Raw genomic sequence first — 27,958 nt, 5'->3', positions numbered from 1 at the left:
ACCCTAAAGAAGTGATCATGTTATTGATATTACTGCCATTATTATGGTAACGAAGTTAAGGCAGTGTGATTAGATATGGCAGTAATGTCATTGTAATAGGAATATGTCATTGCTATGGAAGTGATATTGAGGTAGTGATCATTGTTATGGTAGTGATGCCATTGGTATAGTAATGAGATCATTAATACGGAAATGCCACTATTATGCTAAAGTGGTGTTATGATAATAATGACATCATTGATGAAATAATGACATTGTATCGGTTTTTCACAGGTTTACATTGTAGCCATGAAGCAGCATCTAAGCCCTCCCGAGCCCACCAGCGACCGGGACGGTTATCATGGCAACAACGACCCCTCCGCGGACAGCCTCCTGAATCTAGTCCAACCCGAGCTGGTCTCCCTCAGCAAGTACTGGCTGGCCGCGCTACGGGACCACGCCCTGCTGGCCCTCCCGCCGGACTTCGCCAGCCAGTTACCCCAGGACGGCGGGGCCTTCTACAACTCGGATGCCATCTCCACCACCCGGCCCCACTACCAGCGGGCCTGGTCGCCTATCGTCTACGCGGCCGCCCTCTGGCTCAACAATGGCGGCTTCCAGACCATTGAGAGGAACGCTGATGGGAGCTTTGGCAGTCTGGCGGGCAGTGGGCCTGTCCTGCCGGGCATGGGGGTTCCATTGAGCATGGCAGCGGGGAAGGCCTCTGAACACTTGAAAGAGGATTACTTCCATCTCATACTAGGTAGTATTTTTTTTTATCATGCTTAGTTGAAAAGGGACAAATAATAAAATAGCTAAATTTTTTGCAGAGGCAGTATACCTGTGAATCTCAAAAGTAACTTGTGCATAGCAAAATTTGCCTGTTCTCATAAAGCTTGTGTGCCTAGCTCTAGAGCGATAATTTATTGTATTAAACATGTATGTATAATTCTACATTGTTTCTTTCTTTAGTTTATTTCATTATTATTATTTTTTAAGATGGGGTAATTCTTTGCTTTTATATACTTTTTGTGGTTTGATTCTATGTATACATTTGATCTCCTTTTCTACTTAGGCCGATTTTGTGTCTATACATGTATGTCTTGTATTTTTATAATTGGTGTACTTTCTTCACTAGTTATAAATTCGTTTTGGTAATGTTGAGTTATTGAGCCCTCTAATTCTAATATGTTTCACACAACCAATTGCAAGGGAGTAAGGGGTAATGCTGAAGTCACAAAAATATGCTAAATTTATATTTGCTGATTTAATTCGGGCAATTCACAATGTAGTGCGCCACCAAGAGTTTGCCATGGAGAGTCCATTTTTCAGGTTTACGGTCGACAAAACACGGTCCATTTGAATGAGTGTCAGAATATGTCATAGATTGGAGCAAAGCGTTCTGCCGCCTTACAGAAAACGCCATATTGATAAGAAGAAAAGAAAAGCGCAAACAGATCATCGAATCATACGCTTACGAAACTACTGACCGGAAAAAAACTAACAATTTCAAATGTCCCGCACTGCGAATTTGTCGACTATCTCCCACAATGCACTGGGAAAAATGAACTCTCCGTGGCAAACTCTTGGTGGCGCACTGCATTGTGAATTGCCTGAATTGCATGATGGGGAAAAGAAATACAAAAGAAAATCCTTGATAACCCATCTATTCTTGTACTGCTCCAAAGTGACCTGCCTTTGACATGTTCTCCCTGTGTAAGACACATTCTAACAGTGTCTGTCCACTTCTCTCCCCCAGGTGTCTGCGTGGAAGCCCTGTCCAGCCAGCGGTCAGCCGAACCCATCCAGAGTGTCCACTACTGCCTGCAGGCCGTCCAGACCCTACTGGACTCTGCCTGGCCCAGGGCTCAGCTCAGCTCCAACCCCTCGCTGGCCGTGGAGCTCCTGAACGTCATGCACCGGCTGCTGCTGACCAGGGAGACACTGAGCACTCATCTGCTGGTCACGGGGGTGGTCAAGAGGGTCATTCAGGCCATGGAGGAAAGACTGGCCGAGGAAAGCAAAGACAATGGTATGATATACAAGCAACTTGTTCCATGCAAACCCCGAAAGGATAGCAACACGCAACAAAATTGAAAAGATGTACTAAAGGCCCCCAAAAAAGTTCTCCGGTTTCTGGTATGGCGCTTACCCCAAAAGTGGTGCAGTGACACGTCTTTTTTTTAATTTTATTTTTACATTTTTTTCCATTCAAATCTTGGCTGATGACTGCAAATAGTGCTCGACTAAATTTAATGCAAAGTGTATGGGAGCCCTGAGAGGCCACATAAAGCTTATACTCGGTCGTAACCCCATCTAAAAACACATTTAAATTGTGCAGCAGCAGGATTCCAGTCAAACCAGTGAGTTTGGCAGTTTTGAGACATCAAACAATTTTTTTTAAAATTTTGCCGACGCGCATGGCTACGGCGAAATGCGCGCATACCAGAAACCGGAGACTTTTTTTTTTTGGGCTTAATACATATAGCATTCTATTTTCGAAAATGTTAGTAGTCTTCTATTTTTCTTCCCTTACAAAACTTATGTACTTTTGAATGAGACAGTGGTGAAAAAAAAAAGTTTGCACATGCTTTATACTTGTGGAATAATGTAGGGACTGTGAACCAGTCTACTCACATATAAGGCTCAGAGTGATTATTTCAAGATATTAATACATTCAACAACATTGTTCATGTGAATAAATGTCACTTAAGTGCACCATAGTTTGTTAAAGAGCAGGGGTGTGAGTGACCACCCATAAAAATAGCTGAAACAGCTGAAAAAGATGTTTAAAAGCTGAACTTTGGAAATCTCATATACCTTTGTACACAGCAAGTGAGGGAAAAAAGCTGAAATCCAAAACAAAAAATGCTGACATCAGCTCTTAAGCTGAAATTTCACACCCCTGAAAGAGGCATATTGTATTATTATTGTCATAAATAGGTGAGATCTCTGGGGCCAATCCAAGTGGCGGGGGCGGAGTCTTCCAAGAAGAGGGTGGGGAGAGCGGTGACATCGTCCCGGGCAACTCGGTAGTCTTTGCCACTCTTGAGGTCTGTCTATGCCTGCTGGTCAGGCAGCTACCAGCCCTCAACCCCACCGCCTCCAGCGCCATCATCCAGAGCTACGCCAAGAACGCCGGGTTGTCTGAGGAGGCCAGCGTGCTCATATCCACCACCGTTGCTATCATGGCCGGCCTGCCGGAGCTTTGCTCACCCACAGGTAGGGCCGTGTCTGACTTCCATAGCTATGGTTTGCAATTCGGGCGATTCACAATGCGGTGCGCCACCAAGAGTTTGCCACGGAGAGTTCAGTTTTACCAGTGCATTGTGGGAGATGGTCGACAAATACGCAGCACGGGACTTTTGAAATTGTTAGTTTTTTCTGTCAGTGGTTTCGTAAGCGTATGATTCGAGGTCTGTTTGCCCATTTCTTTTCTTGTTATCAATATGGTGTTTTTTGTAAGGCGGCAGAACGCTATGCCCCAATCTATGACATATTAGCTCAAGTTGTCTACCGACACTCATTCCGATGGGCCATGTTTTGTCGACCGTAAAGTTGAAAAATGGACTCTCCGTGGCAAACTCTTGGTGGCGAACTGCATTGTGAATCGCCCGAATTAAGCACGCGCCTGTCAAAGCTTCTGAATCCTCTTCCCAGAGATACATTTGCATGTGTAACTGCAGGCTGAATCCAAGAAATTCGGATGTGGCCTAAGATTTGGGTTTAACAAAAATATGACTTTGTCACTGGCTTTGGCTTCAGGTTTTCAGGATCTTGTGGATCTTCGGGATCTTAAGGACCTTAAGATTCTTGCCGGATCTTAGGATCTTGCGGGATCTTATGGATTGTATGGATCTTAAGGATCTGAAGGACTTCTATTTACAAGCCAAGCAAATGAAATTGCTGTAAACTTTTGCTAAGTCCCCTAAGTCTCCTTGGTGCAGAGCTGGAAACGAAACCATTTAAAAAAGTTTTATGTAACTGACATGCAGATCCTTGTCATTTGATTGGTGGAACTCACATCACGTGACATTCGTTATTGCTCCCATTTACGCTGGGGCTCAGAAAGTCCCAGTCGCCCTTGGTGAATGGGATTTACTATTCAACAGTTAGGATCATCCTTGTTCCATGGCGCGGTATTTGTGTGCAAATGCATGCTGGTGTGCCCGTTGAGAGTTGCACGTAGCGTGTATTGTTCCTAAGAGCGAGTAGCTACAGAGTTGGATTCAAACATTTTGTGAAGGTGTGGTATTCTTCCCAAGAGCCAGTAGCTACAGAGTTGGGTTCAAACATTTTGTGAAGGTGTGGTTTGGAAGACAGAAATACATTTCCCACCAATTTACAAAATTCATTTTAACTGTAAATCAAATGACAAGGACCTATAATATTGAGTGGCTTTAAATTTTGAAATGGGAGGAATATTATCGCTTGACATTTCCAATTAAAAGTCCAGATTTTACCTTGGGATAATATTCATCCCATTCCACTCTGAGCCATTCAATATTTGTATACTATTGTCTTCCAAAAATGTTTAATATTGTAAAATGTTGATGTTTTGGCCTGAGTAGAACTTTCTCAAAAGCAAAATGAGTATGGGAGCAGTGGCAATTAAGACAGAAAGGGACACCAAATAACAGATGAAACGGAAAAAGGACGGAAGGAAGTGGAGTGTAAATAGAGAAGGGATACAGTAGATTGAATTGAACACTGTTGTGTAAAGGGCCTGTCACATTACATGTATATGCGCTCTCAAAAGAGACCATACGGCGACCAAAAATATTTCATAAATTTAACATTCGCAGCGAGGACGCAAGAAAATGACAATTTTCTGTCTCAAGTTGCCAGACTGTGCTCATCTCCCGCTTACAATCCACTCAACTCGCTCTCTATGCGCCCCTGTCAAGCTCAATTACTCGATCTAGTCGCTGCGCTGTCACTGCACTCACACTACGCTCTGCTCGCTGTTGATACGTCCTAGTAGCTTGCGTCGCGCTCTCTATCCGACCAAAATACGTGACGTTACTTGCGCTGTATAAATACCACGACAAAACGGTCGATCCGCAGTCCAGTTTCAAATTTATTCGGCAAATTCATCGCAGTTGGGTTCATTTCTCATGGAGACTACATCGACTGCCTTGCGCCTAGGCTGCCTCAATGCACTTCAATGTCGCACGATTCACGTTCGCACAGTGCCGGAGTTGCGTCATTACGGCGCCCTGGCCAGAGCGCAGAGGTGTTGCGATTGTTTTGAGCATGCTCAAAAACTTAGGCGCTCATCAGAGACCATTTAGACCCTCCAGCACCCATCTGGCGACCTATGTAGTTGTTGCTGTGATCAAGTAGTTGTTGTTGCGCCCCAGCCATTTTTCAAGGACGCAGTGGGAGCGCATGTATGATCGCAGACAGTCTGACAGGGCCTTTAGTGTAGGAAAAGATCAAGGGAATAAAAGGTTGTGAATCCTTTTCTTGGCAATAAATGACAGCAGTTGGAAACACTGCTCACATGTGAGTTGGCACTTAACAAAATACTGTTAAATATGGTGCAGTTCAAAGACTTCAAAATCTTAAACTTTGTACTAAGAACAGTTTCCTTTTTTCAATTGTGTTTGTACCCTCTTTGATTTCGTAAATTTTTGCATCATTTCAGGCAGTGTATCAGTACTTCCCACAATCCTCTTCCTAACCACGGGGGTGCTGCGAGAGACAGCTGAGCCCTCCATCGACGGCAAGATTGCCCCCACGGTCTCCGCCTCGCTCCAGGCACTGCGAACCCTGACACAGTCACGACATCTCAACAACCCGGCCTGTGTCAAGGAGTGGGTCAGGTTACTGCGCAGTGCGCTGGCCACTGTGCTGGACTTTGCCAGACCAGGTGAGCAGCAGGCAATTTTTTTATCCTTGGGCAGGTGAAGACATGTTCATGAATAATCCATAATGGAGAGCAAGTACCCATAGAAAAAAATATGGGAAAATAAAATGAAAGGGTTCCTATTTCTGTTTCAAACCTAGCTTACCTGGGAGTGTCATGGCCTAGCGGTTAAGAGCACATACCAGACTCAAGCTCTGGTGTTTCAGAGGCAACAGTGACGTGGGTTTGAGCCCGGGCCCAGACACTTGTGCCATTGAGCAAGGCACTTAACCATTATTGCTTCATCTTTTGGATGGGACGTTAAGCCGATGGTCCTGTGTGTTGTATAAGGCCTAACGCACGTAAAAGAACCCAGTAACACTTATCGCTAAGAGAAGGGTTTTGCCCCGGTGTTTCTGGCCTCCTAATTATACTCCCTTGTGGTAGTCTGTAGGAGAAGAACCAACCAAGAACCATCAACTCTAGATCCATATTTACAATTATTATTCACTAGCCTTTCCACAGTAGAATTACAAACAAGTACTATTGTTACGGTTCTTGGGCATCATTCCTCCCCATAGGTTCATCAAAACTGTCAAGGGCAATAACTGTTGTGGAATTGGGTTGGGAAAAAATAAAAGAGATTTTCAGAAACAGAAAGTTTACTTTTTGTTAAAGGTAGAATACATCATTTGCAGCTATCCAACAAGTAACTGACCGAATTATTGTTGAAAAGCATACTACGTTGAAAGATAGTAAGGAAACTAAACTCCCTGTGAGATTATTCTTTCTGGCATGCTGTCATTTTGAAGAAAACAATAAAAAAAAAGGTCATTTCAAAAGATGCATCTAAAGACACATTTTTGGACATTTCCGTCAGTACTTCATTTTTAATTCGGCAAAGCCGTAAATAAATAAGTGCAAGCGTTGACACGATGCACAAGTACGTGAGGTTGCTATTCCTCAGTTGAGCGTGTGACATCCCATAGCTGCAATTGGCTGAATAAAAAATGTGTACAGGACGCTGATTTCGGGCACAATTCAAAACATGACTCGGCAACTTTTGAATTGAAATCGGGATTTCTAGAATATTGTTTTCTTGGAATATACAGCATTCACTGAGTTGACACCTCAACCAGGTTAGTTGTTAAGCACCCTTCTTTTAGATTTTGAGCATTTTTGTTGCTTCAAAACAAAAAAATAAACAAATGAAAAATGATGTACTCTACCTTTAAGTATTGACATACATGTACATGTAGATACACTTACATTTGTAAGTTTTGGTTTGAATTGTTTTGTTTGTTCCATTCAGTGCCGTATTGCCATGTAATTCACCAAAACTGGTAACTTTATTACTTGATGAATTTTATTCTGTCGTTGCAGGCAAAGACAAGACAGGTGTTGATGAGAACAGTGTTCTCTTAGCAGTTGCTGTCTTCGTCTCTTCTGCACCTACATCCGTCTCGGCCGTTCCAGGCCTCCAGTGCCAAGCCATTGAACTCTTCAAGAAGACCATGCACTCCGACGAACCATTGGTAAATCAACTTTACTTGGGGCTGACTTGTAGATCGGGGAATGCTTCTTATTTTGTGAAGTCAGCACACCCAAGAGTGTGCTCATAGATAAGCCATAATTAAAAGAGAAAGTAAAGAATGTTGCAACCTGACTCCACTTTTTTTCTGCATATTTCATCTCAATTAAGGTCAGTCATTGCAAAAATGTTGAAAAGACATGAATCCGGGACTGAGAAACATTTCCAATTCTGTTAGGAAATACTTAGAAATTTTGTTTGGCTCTCCATAGAATTTGTACGCAACTGCTTAAGTGGCGTCAGGATGCAACGTTCTTTCCAAAAAAATCAGTTTCTGAGGAAGATTTCCGCTCTCCAGATATGTACAAACACTTACGTTTTTTTTAAATTGAGGTAACAGTCATTTTCATAAATTCCAATGCTTATAGACGTCTGACTCAGAATTTTAAACTTTTCAGCTTAATTAACGCATTAGCACCTGTACAGCGGAACGTCGCTATACCGAACACAGCTATACCGAACATTCAGTTTTACCGAACATCGTCCTTGGCTCCCGATTTTTGTGCAGAAAAACCAACTGAACATTGTTGTTAAAAAATGTCAACAGAAGAGCGACAAGTGGCTATTATTTTTCCTAGGAATAGAAAAGGAATGCCACCTCAGCATCGATGTAGGTAGTAAGCTCAAAACTGTGTAATTATATTATTCAATAGCCGGCGCGTGTTTGCAGTCGTCTTTCAGTAACTACCAGGGTGTACACGTGCAGGGTGAAGTTATGAAGGGGGGTATTTATTGAAAAGTGAGTACCGGAGCACCGGCAGCTTAAAATCGCTATACCGAACGATTGCTGTTACGAGCATTTTCTGTGGATCCCGCGATGTTCGTTATAGCGGCGTTCCACTGTACTACATCGGATAACATTGTGTATGGACATACTATTTCAGGATTTCCGTTGTTCATGGACCATTTTCAATGATGCGAAAAAATAATAGATGATGTCATTACAGAACATGAACACATTTTACACTGGATATTACATTTATTGAAACTCTGATTAGGTTCATCAAGAAGAATTTAGGCAAAACAAGCAAGTCATTAAGTCTATTAAAGTGATAATACAGTGGAACACCGCTATACCGAACATTCGGCTATACCGAACATCATCCTTGGCTCCCGGTTTTAATGTACAAAACGTATCGAACATCGTTGTTGAAAAAAGTCAACAGATTAACAAAAACCTTCCAGTGGTACATGTATTAAACACTCTTTGGGCCACTTTTAATTCCCGAACATCAAACCACCCACGGTTACATCATTTTGAATGTTGAAGAACGATAGATGGCTATTATTTCCCCAAGGAATAAAAGGGAAAACCACCCGTTGCTAAAGTTTTGTGACAACTCTTTGTGCGGCGGCGGGACTGTGAGAAATGCCAGTTGAGTGACTTCACTATTGGTCTAAATAGGATACCGGCGGTTCAAAATCGCTATACTGAACGATCGTTATTACGAACACTTTCTGTGGATCCCATAATGTTCGTTATAGCGGCGTTCCACTGTAATTGTTTCCTGCAGTGGTCAGTCAACCGTAATAATCTCCCTCAAGGGAATTAAAAGTTGAGATGACAGAGTGGTGAAATCCTGGTATACATGTAGGCTCGGGCAAAAACCTGAATATGAGCTCTGTACTCTGGTTTTCACTTAAAAGAGGGTTTCACAGCATGACAGGGATGAATGGGTTAAACAACAATCCATATACAAATTACTTGTATTGTGCTCAGCTTAACATCTGCTCAAATTTGACAGATCCACGTCTGCAGTTAGTTTACATAAAGCCAATTTGGAACGTGCAGGTCAGACATCCAACTGGGGCAAATATGTGGTGATGAAATGGGCTTAAGTTAACTGAGACTTCAATGCATACCAGGCACATATTCTGAATTGATCAGAAAGAAACTCTGACAGACCACTGCCCAACAAAGTGTCTGTTATTTTTGTGTAACTGTCCAGATTTTTGATCAAAATTCTTCATTCTGTGTCTCTTTCCCCTCTACAGGTGAAACTGAAGAGTCTCCAGACCATGTGTTCCATCTTCCAGTGCAAGCACCGTGAGATTGCAACCCCGTTCATCCACGCGCTGGGGCCCAGGGTGGTGGAGTATCTCCACGGTGTAGGCAGCAACAAGCCAGACAAGGACGATGAGGTGCCGGTAGTCCTAGAGGCTATCAGAGTCCTTGAGGTGCTAGTCAGTTTGACGGAAGAAGCCCACAGTAAGTCAAAAAGGAGATCGAACTCTGTAGGAACAGTAGGTGGCGCTGTATGACCACTCACAGAAGCTCCTGTGTGCCTGATACACTGTATTCACTCTCAGGCACCATACACGTGGGTAGTTGGGGGGTACCACAATTGTAAACTTTACTTTCCCGACCGATCCCGGAAGCTCAGTGGTGAGACGTCTGCACTAGAAAGCAGGAGGTTGTGGGTTCGAGTCCCACCCTAGTGATTTTTTCCCAACTTTCACTCAGGAGGTATACAATGTTTATACGTCGGTGAAGGGCAAAACCTAATATTGATTTCCCGATTTTGTTCTCCCTTCTGTCTTTGGAAATTCCTAACCCGGTAGTGTGCATTTGTTGGGTAAAATTCTATCGACCAGCTTGTCCCCTTGTCCCTACTGTTGTCAGAACCCCATTGTTGCCATTAGGCCATGTATATGTAGATATGGAGTTGTGGGGAGCACACAACACTTTTATGATACCTTTATGGGGGACCAAAAACGTAGTGGAAACACTCGATAGCCCAAAATGTTCCAAATGTTGGAAAACTTACAATGTACCAGTAACACAGTCCCTGCCTCGGCATGCACTGGGTAAGTGATTTTCATATGAATTTACCCAAAACTGCTGTATCTCTGCATGGGTGCCGGGGGGGGGGGGGGGGGGGGGCATGGCAGCAGTGGCATTTCAGTGGTCTTCATCTCCCTCTTTCCCTGTCATGAGTGTGGGGAGGGGGGTTACTCTTGCAGAGGCCTTATGCTTTTACAACCATGCAAAGAAGTCCCATCTTCTATCAGGGGATTCAAAGCAGCCAGCACCTGATCGAAGCAGTTCACTAGAGAGGCCACTTTCCAGTTTTACAGACAACCTTGTCTAAATACTGTCCTATAGCTAATCATGTATCCTCGAATGCATACATATAGAAAGAAACGGCTGTTGTAAATTGCTGTTTACAAGTTTTACCAAACCTGAAATGTACATATCGTATGATTACTGCTCTTGTAAAATTAGATGAGATATGTCTTAGTTTGGATTGCCCAAATTTTCATTGTCCATGTAAATCCAGGGTATACCTATAAAATGCGGTTCCAGCATTGGACTTTTCAGACACAAAAGTGTCCACTGAAAACCCAACTAAAGACTTCTTGGTAGACACCATTACTCACCTGCTTGGATATCCTCCATCGAAGGCATTGACATGCCATTCCCTGTACAAGGTCACTTTTTGACTCTCCAGATTTTCATTCTCTGTCTTTCAGGGGTGCAGCTCTTGGCTCTCCTAGTACCTATCCTGATCAGTCTCCTAGTACCAACCACCATCCTACCTTCCACCTCCAGGCAGAGCCGAACCCTCCACGAACAAGCCCTGCAGAAGCTCATGAAGATCGGTCCCAACTACCCCGCGGCCTTCAAGTCCGTCATCGGCTCGGCGCCTGACCTAAAGGCCAAGCTAGAGGGCGCCATCCGTGCCAACCAGGCGGCCGTGAACAAGCAGAAGACGCAGCACGTGCAGCTCAAGCAGGTTGCGCCGGCAGCTCCCAGCATCAAACTGAAGATGGACTTCAGTAACTTCAGTGGATGAAGCTTCCACTGCCACACCAACCCCTAGAGTTGTGGCCAAGTCAATCACAAGATCAATCACATGTCTGTCAGATGTATTTATGAGTCAGTCATAGGTCAAACATTAGTCAAATCACAAATCAAATTGCAACAACTTGAAGCATAAGTGAAATCTAATGTCAAACGCAAGTCAAAACACAAGTCAACTCACAAGTCTATCACAAATCAAGGTACAAGGCAATCACAAGTATGGTCAAAAGGGGATGAACAGTGATTATTTAACCCTAACCCTGCCAGATGCAACACGTGTATCAGGTGGAAAAGCCTGGTGCACTTTGATGCATTCAGCTGTCAACGCCAGTACATGAACGGCCAGTTCTGTAACAATGAGCGCTAGTCTCACTAAACAAAGCCACAGTTGTATCCTGCTGTGTGCAGTGACCCTGGACTCTGAGGCAGTGTGGCCTTGAGACTTTTCCCCTGATGAATCTTGCTGCACTGGGCAGGCTTGTCACAAACTTAGTCAAGTCTGTATGTTGCTACGCTTGGCAGGGTTCTAGCAAACATACCCTGGAGGGTTAGGGTTAATTAAAGGTAGCGTCCATCATTTGTAATTTGGACGTTATGTTTGTTTGAAGCAACAAAACTGCTCAAAATCTGTAGAAGGGTGCTTAACAACTAACCTGATGAAGTTTCAGCTCAGTGAATGCAGTGTATTCCGAGAAAACAATATTCTAGGATCTCAATTTCAAATCAAAAGTTGCTGAGTCATGTTTTGAATTTGGCCTGAATTCAGCATCCGAGACGCGTTCTCACTGAGCCGATTGCAACCGTGCGCGCGCTTGTGCGTCGTGTCAACGCTTGCGCGCACTTCGCCGAATAAAAACAAAACTACTTAGGGAAATTTCCAACGATGCATCTTTAGACACATTGTTGGAAAGGCCTTCTTTCATTGATTTCTTTAAAACGACAGCTTGCAAAAAAGAATAATTTTACAGGGAGTTTAGTCCCATTACCATCTTCAAACCAAGTATGTTTTTCAACAATAATTGCGTCGGTTACTTTTTGGATAGCTGCAAATGATGGACTGTACCTTTAAGGACTGCTTTTGACAACTTTAATTAAATAGCTTATGCATTGACGTGACACTAAATTTACTTTGCTTGAGTCGTGATTGACTTGTAAGGACTCAAACTTCCCCCACCCAAATTTCCAAATGTAAGATAATTTGTACCGTATTGTTTAAATTGTAAGTACAGCATATATCTGTCCATTTAAAGTGGATGGTCTCATTATATAAAGAGGTGTGTTCTATTCATGTGTGTACATTTAAAAACTGTATGGAATAATTTTTTTTAATGTGATAAAATTTTTAAATTGACATAGAGTTCACCATCTTGATTTTGTAATCTGTTCATTTGCCAATCATTAAGTAGGAGGTTTATTTTAAAATTGAAGAAATGCAACAACTTTGTACTTTTTTTCCCTTGGACCCTTCCAGGGACATTATCTGTTTGTGCTATTTGCTTGGAAAGTAACTGTCAAATTTGAAAGGAATTAATCAAAGAAAAAAATGCCATTGTCACCCCTCTAGTCTAATGTGTTTTATGAAACATTTGAGAAGTAGTATCATGTTAAATCCAGCATTATAAAATTCACTGTGTGCTTTACAATAAATTAATTGAACCTTAATCAAGTGCTCGTTATTTTGAATCATGTTTTAGTTTATTTCTTTGAATTTTTTTTCTGTTGCATTTCAATAGTTAGTTGCCCTAAAAGCCAGCTACGTTGCAACTGTTTTAATGCTGTACATGTTTTTATCGCGCGTTTATTCACATGCTTATTGTACAGTCAATTAAACAAACATATATTTATGATAACATATCAGTGTAAATGAATATAAAAAGTGTATTAACCAAATCACAACTGTTGACAAGATAATTGAGTGTGTGATTATTCCGTGCCCTAGTAATTCCTAGTGATTCTAAAAACACAGTAAGAATTTTTCTTTAAAAAAGTCACTGTAGACTGAACGGAGAAACATATTTTAGATGAAATAGTAAATGCTGTTATGAGAAATCAAACGTTACTTTTGTAATCTAAAAAGTGTGAAGTTAAGTTTGCATTGCAAAACCAAAGCCCCATGTGAAGCAACATAACATAAAAAGTGTGTTGTTAAATTGTTTAAAATTACTGAAGAATTATTCTTGTACATTCCTTACTGAAGAGACGAGAGCAATAACTTAATGGCAAGATTTCAAATTCTAACATTTAGCGTTGGTTCGATACCGCATTATTGCAGAAACCTGTTCAAATCACCCTTTATTAATATTGTTACATTGAAGTTATCTGTACACCTTCAGCCTGTAACATTTATTCATTTTCGATCTTGTTACCAATGTTTAAATTTGAACCAACTCAAACTTATATTGCTAGTCTTACGGATTGCATTCTCGCGATATAGTACATTTTGCCAAAGGGATCACATACAAAAGGGGGTGGTTCATATTTGTTAATATTGTACCGTTTTTAACGAATGGGGGTTGAGGTCAGTATAGTATGCGTTTATTAGATCCTCAATATTTCACTTTAGTCTTAGGTCTATAATGCTATAACAAATAGTTAACGTATAGTTCGTTCTTGCATGGATTATTCATTCTGATTCGTTGACTCTAAATATACTGTGCATATAACAAACATTGTACACCATTTTGTGAACAAAAACAGTGTGATAATACTTACTATAATACTCTTTAATCACAAAGCTGCTGTCTTTAAATATTGACGATCATTCAGTAATGAAAAATGTTTATAATGAAGGTTAATTAGTAAGATTGAGTTTTGTTATAAGCTTGTATTTTTTTCCTCGTGCTTTTTTGATGTTTGGTGTTTTTTTTTCCTTTCCTGCATCAAATTTATATTTGAGAGGAATACTTGATTTTTAAAATTGCAATTATTTCAGTTTTTATATTTTGTACATATGCTTTGATTTATTTTGCAAAATTATATGAGTACAAGCGTTGTCAATAAATTGTGATATACTGTACAAGATCTCTGGCATGCTCAGTCTTTTTAATTGGATTTTAAAAAGCTCTAAAAATGCTAATTTACGCAATCTGAAAAATCTTGAAAGCGTTTTGTAGATATCACAAATTATATGAGCTTCCGAAAGCTTTTTTGACCAGCAGGACCAAGATATCTGACGCGGTAAACTGGCCTTTCTTCCATGAAAAAAGAAACATTTGTTAGCCCCCCCCCCCCGAAAAAAAAATTCCATTAAAAAAGCATGGTAGTAGCAAATGCTAGAAGGTGACGTAACATGCGAACTGTCTCCCCTAAAAATAAATAGACGTGAGAAGGGGGCAGTGTGCATGATTGCCGGATTTTATAAGCGTTCCCAATTACAAATATGGTACGAACCCCCACCCCCCTCCCATAGATTTTTGGATGCCTATTATTTAAAAGTGTCTTGAGAAAAACGGTCTATTCAGCACGCCACCCTGTAACAATTTCTGGATATGGGCTCTAGAACCGCGCCTGAAACTGCATAGCTAAGTAAGCTGAGATTGGAACATAGGCGACTGATGCCTGCATTGGCCTGGGGGGGGGGGAGTTTGCTCAAAGCAAACGAGAGCGAAGAAGAGGATAAGAATATACACAAATGACGTTACGCAACAGAGCACAACTACATGTATAATTGGCGAGCTGCATCAGTCGCCCGAAATCGGAAAAGACAATGTAGCACTTCAACAAATGAAACAATTTTATGAATACAGTGCATGGAATGTCTATGTTTTAAACGGTAAAGAGAATGTGACTAGTGAAATAGCCTAGCGGTTAAATTGCTGACCCGAGAGTGGGGGGTCGGGGGTTCGAATCCCGCTGGTGTCATTTTGGTTTTTAACGTACGCGTTCAGTCATTGACTATAAGAGATTTAATTTCCCGTCGTAAATCACCAACAGTACCTTAGCTTAATCGGTAAGCACTGCTGCTGGTACTGTCCGCGAGTTCCGGGTTGGCGCCTTCGTACAGGTTCAGGGCACGTACTGACCACTCGGGGGTCAGGGCTTAGGGTGCCGCCCTGTTCCTCCCTTAGCTCTTTGCTTTTACATGGTGCCTGGCCCTCCGGGGTTACATGGATGGATAGGGAAGGAAGTGTGTATTGGTCGGGGACGCCGAGACCCCGGAAGAGAACTAAGGGATCGGCTGGGGCATTGTTATGGCTCAGACCGATCCCTGAAAGCTTGACCAGCACATAACTTTTTGATTTTTTTTTAATCCTCTATCTTTTATACTTTGGTTTAGTTTGATATTTACATGGTCTACGTTCCGGCAGGGTCGTATCGTAAGTCCGACGCCGCATAGGTCCGATGCCTTTTAAGTCCGAAATTTCGGACTTATACAAGGCGTCGGACTAACGAGGCATAAATTCTGCCTCATAGGTCCGACGCCCTATTATTAACACTGTACAGGGGCGGATCCAGGAATATTCGCGGGGGAGGGGGGTGTTTCATCGGCCAAAAAATCTGAAAATGTACACAGGTTTTTTTCTCCAGACACTGGCGAGGGGGCGAGGGGGGGGGGGGGGCTTGTACCATATTTCAATAGGGGGCGCTGTTCAAATTCGACGATTATTAACACTAGATTACAGAATGGTGTACCGTATTTTGAACAAGCGGACATTATACCAGTATAAATATTTTTGGGGGGTCAGGGGGGTTCAACTTATTTTTTAGTAATTTGTATGATTTTTTTTTGGACAGAGCTGGGGGGGGTGTGACCCCCCCCCCCCCGGATCTGCGCCTGCTATATCACAGAATAGTGTGCAAATACCCCCTAATCAACTTGGCTCTGTTCGTATTTTGTGCACAGGCTGACATTATATGGTTACAGTAATAAAACTATATTAAAACGAAACAAAAGACCACTTCATGAATTAATTGCAATACAAATGCATATACTTAATGATGTGGCCATATCGAAACAAACTTTAGTTCCACCTATCAGTTGGCGTTTATATGACTACCATTACTCATGGTGCAATTTAAGAAATTGATGCGAAACACCATATCTCCAAAATAGGTTGTATAGGAATAATAGCAGTTCAGAAAAGGAATCTAAATTTCGGAACAAAACTCCAAAACAGCACGAGGAACGTATCTTTCCCAATTAAAAGATGTAATGTATGTTTCAAATATTCCTTGGTTGACTATGAGCATTCCCTACGAATACAGTAATTCGTAAAATGGCAACAAACAAAAAGAAAAAAAAAGAAAACCCCTTAACCCTTAAAACTGGAAATATAAAATTTGAAAACAAAGTCAAATGGGACACAAGAATGCACTTCATTACATGTATTGTACATCATAATACACGCGAACTTATAGGAAATCAAGCAGACTTGCCCTTTTCTGCATATCAGTGACGTAACTGACTGGTAAATTAATATTAATTTACCATTGATGACCAACTAAATGAACTTTCTGTAGCGTCAGTTTTTGTTCCCTGATGAAGAATAAAATACAAATAATTTCTTGAAGGTGTCCTGATCATTTTGTGGGAGGCCCGGACCCAGGTATAGGCGCCTAGATATCAGCTGATTGGTCGTCTAGTAATAAGTGGCACATATTTCCTTCTTTGTCTGATTGTCCTTGTTCATTTGACACCTTGAGAAACTCCAGCGGATGATGAATACAAAAGACCCGGCAAAAGCTTGGCATTGGCCACTTTTGTACGATGTTAGTGTGAATTTGATATCGGCAGGCGCGACGTCAGATCGTGCCAAAGTGAAAAGAAGAAGTTTTAGGAAATTATGACTGCATGACGATGCCGTGTTTATATGCTCTCCTAGAGGAGCATCTTTTCCCCCTTTTTTCGACCTGCTGGAATTTTAATTTTTTTTGCTATTTACGTTATCGGTGCCCATATTCATCTCCCAGGGGATGACCATTAGTTCCGCTCTGAGACATCTGCATCCAAATTATAATTGTCCATGATTCGGTATAGCTATTATGGCTTGATATTTTCAATCGTTTATGCTTTCAGCGATGCCCCTACAGTGAATCAGTCATTTCAGCCTTTTCTACTTTCCTGGCAAATCACAAATTGAGTTTGAGCGAGTCGCGTTATGATAAATAGTCATAGTCCATATGTGGGCCCTACATGTGGGCCCTACATGTACATGGTGACAAAAGTTTCGGTCCCCATTTCGTTTTATGAAGGTCAGTTGTTGATTGTAAGGTGACCCGTGTTGGCTGATCCTTTTATGTTTGTTCTCGTGATTTTTTCGATTGATCATAACAACAAAAAGGTTGGGTACTTTGCGGTGATTTATTCGGTACTTGCCAACAAGGTGGAAATACAGCTATATATGCACGTTGACACAAGTTTTCACGAGGGTATACCGCCAGTTGCATTTGAAATGTTCAGCAATTGTTCTCACTACGAGGGCCCAAACGCCTCGGAATGATTTCAGCTATGATTACTTGTTCCTCATCCTAAGTTGGTGGGGTAGTTGCTGCTTTATGTTTTATACTATGCAGTTTTGGTGTAACTTTAGAATATTAAGAAATTTGCCAACTGCTTGGTGCGTCGTTTGGAAGACATCAGCATGCTGCGCCTCTTGACGACGTCCCTTCTGATAGGAGCTATCTTTGATTTCGCCATTGCAGGTGAGTTTTTTTGGCATGGTCAAGCTTATATCGACGGAATCAGTGCAGAGCACGTGATAAAGCAAATTTTCCAAACGGATTTGGGGGGGGGGGGAGCCCCCAAGTTTTTTCTTGACCCCCACCCCTGCCCAGTATCCCTCACCCCACACGTTGTCAACGTAGAAATTAGTTCTTATTTATTTCCTTCGCCGTTAGTACAGTATAGTATAGTGTATAATATATTTTGGTTCTGTGCATACAGTTGGCCCATATATAGCATTATAACAAACTGTGGTAGACAAACACTCCCCACACAGCCTCTGATGTTTATTTCAATCAGAATATTATTGTGACTGCCCCCCCCCCCCCCTAAAAAAAAAATTCTTTGCCCCCCCCCCCCCCCACCCCCATGCTCCACTTGCAATGTAGAGTCTGGCGCCGCCACTTTCCAAAGATGGATGATCTGAATAACAGCTACACTCGACCAAAAAAGAAAGTCCCCCTTAATACTTTTTTGTCTAACACAAAAACTACTGGTCACATCTTGGTCAAATTACGACTGATCAGTACAGAAATTCCTTAGCAATCCAGCCATACTCTTTGTTTGGCCCAAAACAGTGATAAAGTGTACACAATTAGGCAATTTGTGACAAATGGTACCGAAAAAGTTGCACTTTTGTATACTGCAAGGTGAGGGTGAACCACAACATGCACGTATACAAAAGTGCAACTGTTTTCGGTATCATTAATTTTGTCATAAATTGCACAAATTTGTACATATTATCACTGTTTTGGGCCGAGTAAAGAGTAGGCCTATGGCTAGATTGCTAAGGAATTTCTGTACTGATTAGTCGTTATTTGAGCGAAAGGTGCTCAATAGTTTTTGAGTTAGGCAAAAAAGTATTTGAAGTGGGGACATTCTTTTTTGGTTGAGTGTATATCATAATGCTTTCGCTCTGCCTGGATTGGTCTATATAGGGCACGAATACAAATGGAATTTTGTTAGGCTTTGCCAAACGCACTCTGCAAAGAAATGCAACTTTGATACAGGCGATCAAAATATACTCATCTCAGTAATGCTTGATGATAATCTCGACTTGCTCTTCTAAATCTAATATTTAGAACAAAGATAACCCGTGATCGATTTTTTTCTTCAATTTAATGGATTTTTTCTCGACAAACGAATTCCTGATCAGAATCACTGACGGAAATTTCACTTTAAAACAGCTCATTTACTTTACTCACACTGTTTCAACCTGCAAAAAATATGTTCAACGTCACGGTGCGTATACGTGCGAATATAGGGAGGACAATTATCATTATGTTAAACCCGATTAATATACTTCGTGAAATAAAAAAATGTCCTACTGTCTTTTACGCCATACGAAAAAAAATACTCACTGTAAGACAGTATACCAGCAGCAGTGCTTACCGATCAAGCTAAGGTACTGTTGGTATTCTACTACGGGATATTACACATCTTATTATGATGTCCTGTAACAAATAAATGGGCTTGTTTGTTTTGCAGGCCTTTACACAGTTTTAAAAGTTGGCTTTAACTGACGCGCTCCAGTTCTGAAATTGCGCACACTATTCAGATTTTACAGAGGCCAAGTGTCCGGAAACCTGTGTACATTTTCAGATTTTTTGGCTGATGAAATCCCCCCCCCCCTGCGAAAATTCCTGGATCCGCCCTTGATGGATGAAAATATGGGGTAAAATCAGTCAAAAATGTTTATTTATTTCTCACGAAATCGATGTTTTTTGCCAAAATCTTTCAAGTAATGGGTGTTTGAGTATTGATTGGTGCTCCTCTGAATTCGAAAGGAACTTCTGCATTGTTTGGAGAAAAATCAATTTTTTAACCAAATTTTAATAAAAAAGTAAGGCTAACCCCTTGCATTTTTTTTTCAATTTTCACCAAAAACGAATTTATTTTAACTTGCTAGAAAGATGTCTAAGGGACCCTAAAACACATTCCAACTCCACTGTAGAAAGATTTCTTTTTCAAAAGAATATATGGACGAAAATATGGGGTAAAATCAGTCAAAAATGTTAATTTATTTCTCACAAAATCGATGGATTTTGCCAAAATCTTACAAATATTGGGTGTTTGAGTATTGATTAGTGCTCCTCTGACTTCCAAAGGAAGTTCTGCATTGTTTGGAGAAAAGTCAATTTTTGACAAAATTTTGATAAAAAAACAAGGCTAACCCCTTGCATTTTCTTTCAATTTTCACCAAAAAATGAAATTCCTTGAAACTTGCTAGAAAGATGCCTAAGGGACCCTACAACACATTCCAATTCCAATTTTGAAAAGATTTGCTTTTCACAAGAAAATATGGATGACAAATATGGGGTAAAATCAGTTAAAAATTATTTTTCACAAAATCGATGGTTTTTGCAAAAGTCTTCCAAATATTGGGTGTTTGAGTATTGATTAGTGCTCCTCTGACTTCGAAAGGAAGTTCTGCATTGTTTGGAGAAAAGTCAATTTTTGGCCAAATTTTGATAAAAAAAGCAAGGCTAACCCCTTGCATTTTCGTTCAATTTTGACCAGAAAATAAAAATCCTTGAAACTTGCTAGAAAAATGACTAAGGGACCTAAGAACACATTCCAATTCCAATTTTGAAAAGATTTGCTTTTCACAAGAAAATATGAATGCAAATATGGGGTAAAATCAGTCAAAAAGGTTAATTTATTTCTCACAAAATCGATGGTTCTTGCCCAAACCTTCCAAATATTGGGTGTTTGAGTATTGATTAGTGCTCCTCTGACTTCGACAAGAAGTTCTTCATTGATTGGAGAAAAGTCAATTTTTGGCCAAATTTTGATAAAAAAACAAGGCTAACCCCTTGCATTTTCTTTCAAATTTGACCAAAAAATGAAATTCCTTGAAACTTGCTAGAAAGATGCCTAAGGGACCCTAGAACACATTCCAATTCCAATTTTGAAAAGATAAGCTTTTCACAAGAAAATATGGATGAAAATATGGGGTAAAATCAGTTAAAAATTATTTCTCACAAAATAGATGGTTTTTGCCCAAACCTTCCGAATATTGGGTGTTTGAGTATTGATTAGTGCTACTTGGACTTCGAAAGGAAGTTCTGCATTGTTTTGGAGAAAAGTCAATTTTTGGCCAAATTTTGATAAAAAAGCAAGGCTAACCCCTTGCATTTTCTTTCAATTTTGACCAAAAATAAAATTCCTTGAAACTTGCTAGAAAGATGCCTAAGGGACCCCAGAACACATTCCAATTCCAATTTTGAAAAGATTTGCTTTTCACAAGAAAATATGGATGAAAATATGGGGTAAAATCAGTTAAAAATTATTTCTCACAAAATCAATGGTTTTTGCAAAAGTCTCCCAAATATTGGGTGTTTGAGTATTGATTAGTGCTCCCCTGACTTCGAAAGGAAGTTCTGCATTGTTTGGAGAAAAGTAAGTTTTGGGCCAAATTTTGATAAAAAAGCAAGGCTAACCCCTTGCATTTTCTTTCAATTTTGACCAAAAATAACACTCCTTGAAACTTGCTAAAAAGATGCCTAAGGGACCCTAGAACACATTCCAATTCCAATTTTGAAAAGATTTGCTTTTCACAAGAAAATATGGATAAAAAATATGGGGTAAAATCAGTAAAAAAATATTTCTCACAAAATCGATGGTTTTTGCAAAAGTCTTCCAAATATTGGGTGTTTGAGTATTGATTAGTGCTCCTTGGACTTCCAAAGGAAGTTCTGCATTGTTTGGAGAAAAGTCAATTTTTGGCCAAATTTTGATAAAAAAGCAAGGCTAACCCCTTGCATTTTCTTTCAATTTTGACCAAAAATAACACTCCTTGAAACTTGCTAAAAAGATGCCTAAGGGACCCTAGAACACATTCCAATTCCAATTTTGAAAAGATTTGCTTTTCACAAGAAAATATGGATGAAAAATATGGGGTAAAATCAGTAAAAAATTATTTCTCACAAAATCGATGGTTTTTGCAAAAGTCTTCCAAATATTGGGTGTTTGAGTATTGATTAGTGCTCCTCTGACTTCGAAAGGAAGTTCTGCATTGTTTGGAGAAAAGTCAATTTTTGGCCAAATTTTGATAAAAATACAAGGCTAACCCCTTGAATTTTCTTTTAATTTTGACCAAAAAATAAAATTCCTTGGAACTTGCTAGAAAAATGACTAAGGGACCTAAGAACACATTCCAACTCCAATTTTGAAAAGATTTGCTTTTCAAAAGAATATATGGATGAAAATATGAGATAAAATCAGTCAAAAATGTAAATTTATTTCTCACAAAATCGATGGTTTTTGCAAAAGTCTTCCAAATATTGGGTGTTTGAGTATTGATTAGTGCTCCTCTGACTTCGAAAGGAAGTTCTGCATTGTTTGGAGAAAAGTCAATTTTTGGCCAAATTTTGATAAAAAAGCAAGGCTAACCCCTTGCATTTTCTGTCCATTTTGACCAAAAAATAAAAATCCTTGAAACTTGCTAGAAAAATGACTTAGGGACCTTAGAACACATTCCAACTCCAATTTTGAAAAGATTTGCTTTTCACAAGAAAATATGGCTGAAAAATTTGGGGTAAAATCAATTAAAAAGGTTAATTTATTTCTCACAAAATCGATGGTTTTTGCCCAAACCTTCCAAATATTGGGTGTTTGAGTATTGATTAGTGCTCCTTGGACTTCAAAAGGAAGTTCTGCATTGTTTGGAGAAAAGTCAATTTTTGGCAAAATTTTAATGAAAAAGCAAGGCTAACCCCTTGCATTTTCTTTCAATTTTGACCAAAAAATAACAATCCTTGAAACTTGCTAGAAAGATGCCTAAGGGACCCTACAACACATTCCAATTCCAATTTTGAAAAGATTTGCTTTTCACAAGAAAATATGGATGAAAAATATGGGGTAAAATCAGTTAAAAATTATTTCTCACAAAATCGATGGTTTTTGCAAAAGTCTTTCAAATATTGGGTGTTTGAGTATTGACTAGTGCTCCTCTGACTTCGAAAGGAAGTTCTGCATTGTTTGGAGAAAAGTCAATTTTTGGCCAAATTTTTATAAAAAAAACAAGGCTAACCCCTTGAATTTTCTTTTAATTTTGACCAAAAAATAAAATTCCTTGGAACTTGCTAGAAAAATGACTAAGGAACCTAAGAACACATTCCAACTCCAATTTTGAAAAGATTTGCTTTTCACAAGAATATATGGATGAAAATATGGGATAAAATCAGTCAAAAATGTAAATTTATTTCTCACAAAATCGATGGTTTTTGCAAAAGTCTTCCAAATATTGGGTGTTTGAGTATTGATTAGTGCTCCTCTGACTTCGAAAGGGAGTTCTGCATTGTTTGGAGAAAAGTCAATTTTTGGCCAAATTTTGATAAAAAAGCAAGGCTAACCCCTTGCATTTTCTGTCCATTTTGACCAAAAAATAAAAATCCTTGAAACTTGCTAGAAAAATGACTAAGGGACCTTAGAACACATTCCAACTCCAATTTTGAAAAGATTTGCTTTTCACAAGAAAATATGGCTGAAAAATTTGGGGTAAAATCAATTAAAAAGGTTAATTTATTTCTCACAAAATCGATGGTTTTTGCCCAAACCTTCCAAATATTGGGTGTTTGAGTATTGATTAGTGCTCCTTGGACCTCGAAAGGAAGTTCTGCATTGTTTGGAGAAAAGTCAATTTTTGGCCAAATTTTGATAAAAAAACAAGGCTAACCCCTTGCATTTTCTTTTAATTTTGACCAAAAAATAAAATTCCTTGGAACTTGCTAGAAAAATGACTAAGGGACCTAAGAACACATTCCAACTCCAATTTTGAAAAGATTTGCTTTTCACAAGAATATATGGATGAAAATATGGGATAAAATCAGTCAAAAATGTAAATTTATTTCTCACAAAATCGATGGTTTTTGCAAAAGTCTTCCAAAAATTGGGTGTTTGAGTATTGATTAGTGCTCCTCTGACTTCGAAAGGGAGTTCTGCATTGTTTGGAGAAAAGTCAATTTTTGGCCAAATTTTGATAAAAAAGCAAGGCTAACCCCTTGCATTTTCTGTCCATTTTGACCAAAAAATAAAAATCCTTGAAACTTGCTAGAAAAATGACTAAGGGACCTTAGAACACATTCCAACTCCAATTTTGAAAAGATTTGCTTTTCACAAGAAAATATGGCTGAAAAATTTGGGGTAAAATCAATTAAAAAGGTTAATTTATTTCTCACAAAATCGATGGTTTTTGCCCAAACCTTCCAAATATTGGGTGTTTGAGTATTGATTAGTGCTCCTTGGACCTCGAAAGGAAGTTCTGCATTGTTTGGAGAAAAGTCAATTTTTGGCCAAATTTTGATGAAAAAGCAAGGCTAACCCCTTGCATTTTCTTTCAATTTTGACCAAAAAATAACAATCCTTGAAACTTGCTAGAAAGATGCCTAAGGGACCCTACAACACATTCCAATTCCAATTTTGAAAAGATTTGCTTTCCACAAGAAACTATGGATGAAAAATATGGGGTAAAATCAGTTAAAAATTATTTCTCACAAAATCGATGGTTTTTTGCAATAGTCTTCCAAATATTGGGTGTTTGAGTATTGATTAGTGCTCCTCTGACTTCGACAGGAAGTTCTGCATTGTTTGGAGAAAAGTCAATTTTTGGCCAAATTTTGATAAAAAAGCAAGGCTAACCCCTTGCATTTTCTTTCAATTTTGACCAAAAAATGAAATTCCTTGAAACTTGCTAGAAAGATGCCTAAGGGACCCTAGAACACATTCCAATTCCAATTTTGAAAAGATTAGCTTTTCAAAAGAAAATATGGCTGAAAAATTTGGGGTAAAATCAATTAAAAACGTTAATTTATTTTTCACAAAATCGATGGTTTTTGCCCAAACCTTCCAAATATTGGGTTTTTGAGTATTGATTAGTGCTCCTTGGACTTCGAAAGGAAGTCCTGCATTGTTTGGAGAAAAGTCAATTTTTGGCCAAATTTTGATGAAAAAGCAAGGCTAACCCCTTGCATTTTCTTTCAATTTTGACCAAAAAATAACAATCCTTGAAACTTGCTAGAAAGATGCCTAAGGGACCCTAGAACACATTCCAATTCCAATTTTGAAAAGATTTGCTTTCCACAAGAAACTATGGATGAAAAATATGGGGTAAAATCAGTTAAAAATTATTTCTCACAAAATCGATGGTTTTTGCAATAGTCTTCCAAATATTGGGTGTTTGAGTATTGATTAGTGCTCCTCTGACTTCGAAAGGAAGTTCTGCATTGTTTTGGAGAAAAGTCAATTTTTGGCCAAATGTTGATGAAAAAGCAAGGCTAACCCCTTGCATTTTCTTTCAATTTTGACCAAAAATAACACTCCTTGAAACTTGCTAGAAAAATGACTAAGGCACCTAAGAACGCATTCCAATTCCAATTTTGAAAAGATTTGCTTTTCACAAGAAAATATGGATGAAAAATATGATGTAAAATCGGTTAAAAATGTTAATTTATTTTTCACAAAATCGATGGTTTTTGCCCAAACCTTCCAAATATTGGGTGTTTGAGTATTGATTAGTGCTCCTTGGACTTCGAAAGGAAGTTCTGCATTGTTTGGAGAAAAGTCAATTTTTGGCCAAATTTTGATGAAAAAGCAAGGCTAACCCCTTGCATTTTCTTTCAATTTTGACCAAAAAATAACAATCCTTGAAACTTGCTAGAAAGATGCCTAAGGGACCCTACAACACATTCCAATTCCAATTTGGAAAAGATTTGCTTTTCACAAGAAAATATGGGTGAAAAATATGGGGTAAAACCAGTTAAAAATTATTTCTCACAAAATCAATGGTTTTTGCAAAAGTCTCCCAAATATTGGGTGTTTGAGTATTGATTAGTGCTCCCCTGACTTCGAAAGGAAGTTCTGCATTGTTTGGAGAAAAGTAAGTTTTGGGCCAAATTTTGATAAAAAAGTAAGGCTAACCCCTTGCATTTTCTTTCAATTTTGACCAAAAATAACACTCCTTGAAACTTGCTAAAAAGATGCCTAAGGGACCCTAGAACACATTCCAATTCCAATTTTGAAAAGATTTGCTTTTCACAAGAAAATATGGATAAAAAATATGGGGTAAAATCAGTAAAAAAATATTTCTCACAAAATCGATGGTTTTTGCAAAAGTCTTCCAAATATTGGGTGTTTGAGTATTGATTAGTGCTCCTTGGACTTCCAAAGGAAGTTCTGCATTGTTTGGAGAAAAGTCAATTTTTGGCCAAATTTTGATAAAAAAGCAAGGCTAACCCCTTGCATTTTCTTTCAATTTTGACCAAAAATAACACTCCTTGAAACTTGCTAAAAAGATGCCTAAGGGACCCTAGAACACATTCCAATTCCAATTTTGAAAAGATTTGCTTTTCACAAGAAAATATGGATGAAAAATATGGGGTAAAATCAGTTAAAAATTATTTCTCACAAAATCGATGGTTTTTGCAAAAGTCTTCCAAATATTGGGTGTTTGAGTATTGATTAGTGCTCCTCTGACTTCGAAAGGAAGTTCTGCATTGTTTGGAGAAAAGTCAATTTTTGGCCAAATTTTGATAAAAATACAAGGCTAACCCCTTGAATTTTCTTTTAATTTTGACCAAAAAATAAAATTCCTTGGAACTTGCTAGAAAAATGACTAAGGGACCTAAGAACACATTCCAACTCCAATTTTGAAAAGATTTGCTTTTCAAAAGAATATATGGATGAAAATATGAGATAAAATCAGTCAAAAATGTAAATTTATTTCTCACAAAATCGATGGTTTTTGCAAAAGTCTTCCAAATATTGGGTGTTTGAGTATTGATTAGTGCTCCTCTGACTTCGAAAGGAAGTTCTGCATTGTTTGGAGAAAAGTCAATTTTTGGCCAAATTTTGATAAAAAAGCAAGGCTAACCCCTTGCATTTTCTGTCCATTTTGACCAAAAAATAAAAATCCTTGAAACTTGCTAGAAAAATGACTTAGGGACCTTAGAACACATTCCAACTCCAATTTTGAAAAGATTTGCTTTTCACAAGAAAATATGGCTGAAAAATTTGGGGTAAAATCAATTAAAAAGGTTAATTTATTTCTCACAAAATCGATGGTTTTTTGCCCAAACCTTCCAAATATTGGGTGTTTGAGTATTGATTAGTGCTCCTTGGACTTCAAAAGGAAGTTCTGCATTGTTTGGAGAAAAGTCAATTTTTGGCAAAATTTTAATGAAAAAGCAAGGCTAACCCCTGGCATTTTCTTTCAATTTTGACCAAAAATAACAATCCTTGAAACTTGCTAGAAAGATGCCTAAGGGACCCTACAACACATTCCAATTCCAATTTTGAAAAGATTTGCTTTTCACAAGAAAATATGGATGAAAAATATGGGGTAAAATCAGTTAAAAATTATTTCTCACAAAATCGATGGTTTTTGCAAAAGTCTTTCAAATATTGGGTGTTTGAGTATTGACTAGTGCTCCTCTGACTTCGAAAGGAAGTTCTGCATTGCATTTTCTGTCCATTTTGACCAAAAAATAAAAATCCTTGAAACTTGCTAGAAAAATGACTAAGGGACCTTAGAACACATTCCAACTCCAATTTTGAAAAGATTTGCTTTTCACAAGAAAATATGGCTGAAAAATTTGGGGTAAAATCAATTAAAAAGGTTAATTTATTTCTCACAAAATCGATGGTTTTTGCCCAAACCTTCCAAATATTGGGTGTTTGAGTATTGATTAGTGCTCCTTGGACCTCGAAAGGAAGTTCTGCATTGTTTGGAGAAAAGTCAATTTTTGGCCAAATTTTGATAAAAAAACAAGGCTAACCCCTTGCATTTTCTTTTAATTTTGACCAAAAAATAAAATTCCTTGGAACTTGCTAGAAAAATGACTAAGGGACCTAAGAACACATTCCAACTCCAATTTTGAAAAGATTTGCTTTTCACAAGAATATATGGATGAAAATATGGGATAAAATCAGTCAAAAATGTAAATTTATTTCTCACAAAATCGATGGTTTTTGCAAAAGTCTTCCAAAAATTGGGTGTTTGAGTATTGATTAGTGCTCCTCTGACTTCGAAAGGGAGTTCTGCATTGTTTGGAGAAAAGTCAATTTTTGGCC

General features: G+C 38.9%; 2 protein-coding genes across 3 annotated transcripts in view; both read left to right on the top strand.

Moving 5' to 3' along the window:
• LOC119740286 (HEAT repeat-containing protein 5B-like) overlaps positions 1 to 11,625 on the top strand; it is a 95,048-nt gene extending 83,423 nt beyond the window's left edge. For both annotated transcript variants that reach the window (XM_038215550.1, XM_038215549.1), the window contains 7 exons: positions 274 to 742; positions 1,739 to 2,011; positions 2,923 to 3,201; positions 5,630 to 5,854; positions 7,214 to 7,365; positions 9,417 to 9,630; positions 10,896 to 11,625. In XM_038215550.1, the coding sequence (XP_038071478.1) occupies positions 274 to 742; positions 1,739 to 2,011; positions 2,923 to 3,201; positions 5,630 to 5,854; positions 7,214 to 7,365; positions 9,417 to 9,630; positions 10,896 to 11,218 (1,935 nt within the window). In that variant the 3' untranslated portion in view covers positions 11,219 to 11,625. The remainder of the gene's footprint in view (positions 1 to 273; positions 743 to 1,738; positions 2,012 to 2,922; positions 3,202 to 5,629; positions 5,855 to 7,213; positions 7,366 to 9,416; positions 9,631 to 10,895) is intronic.
• A 5,930-nt stretch (positions 11,626 to 17,555) lies between these two features.
• LOC119741290 (low-density lipoprotein receptor-related protein 2-like) overlaps positions 17,556 to 27,958 on the top strand; it is a 38,501-nt gene continuing 28,098 nt past the window's right edge. The window contains exon 1 of the mRNA XM_038217042.1: positions 17,556 to 17,868. Within this exon, the coding sequence (XP_038072970.1) occupies positions 17,808 to 17,868 (61 nt within the window). The 5' untranslated portion in view covers positions 17,556 to 17,807. The remainder of the gene's footprint in view (positions 17,869 to 27,958) is intronic.

The sequence above is a fragment of the Patiria miniata genome, unplaced genomic scaffold (genome assembly GCF_015706575.1).
Source record: "Patiria miniata isolate m_02_andy unplaced genomic scaffold, ASM1570657v1 HiC_scaffold_5, whole genome shotgun sequence".
Taxonomy (NCBI): Eukaryota; Metazoa; Echinodermata; class Asteroidea; order Valvatida; family Asterinidae; genus Patiria; species Patiria miniata.
This window is presented reverse-complemented; position numbering and strand designations above follow the sequence as displayed.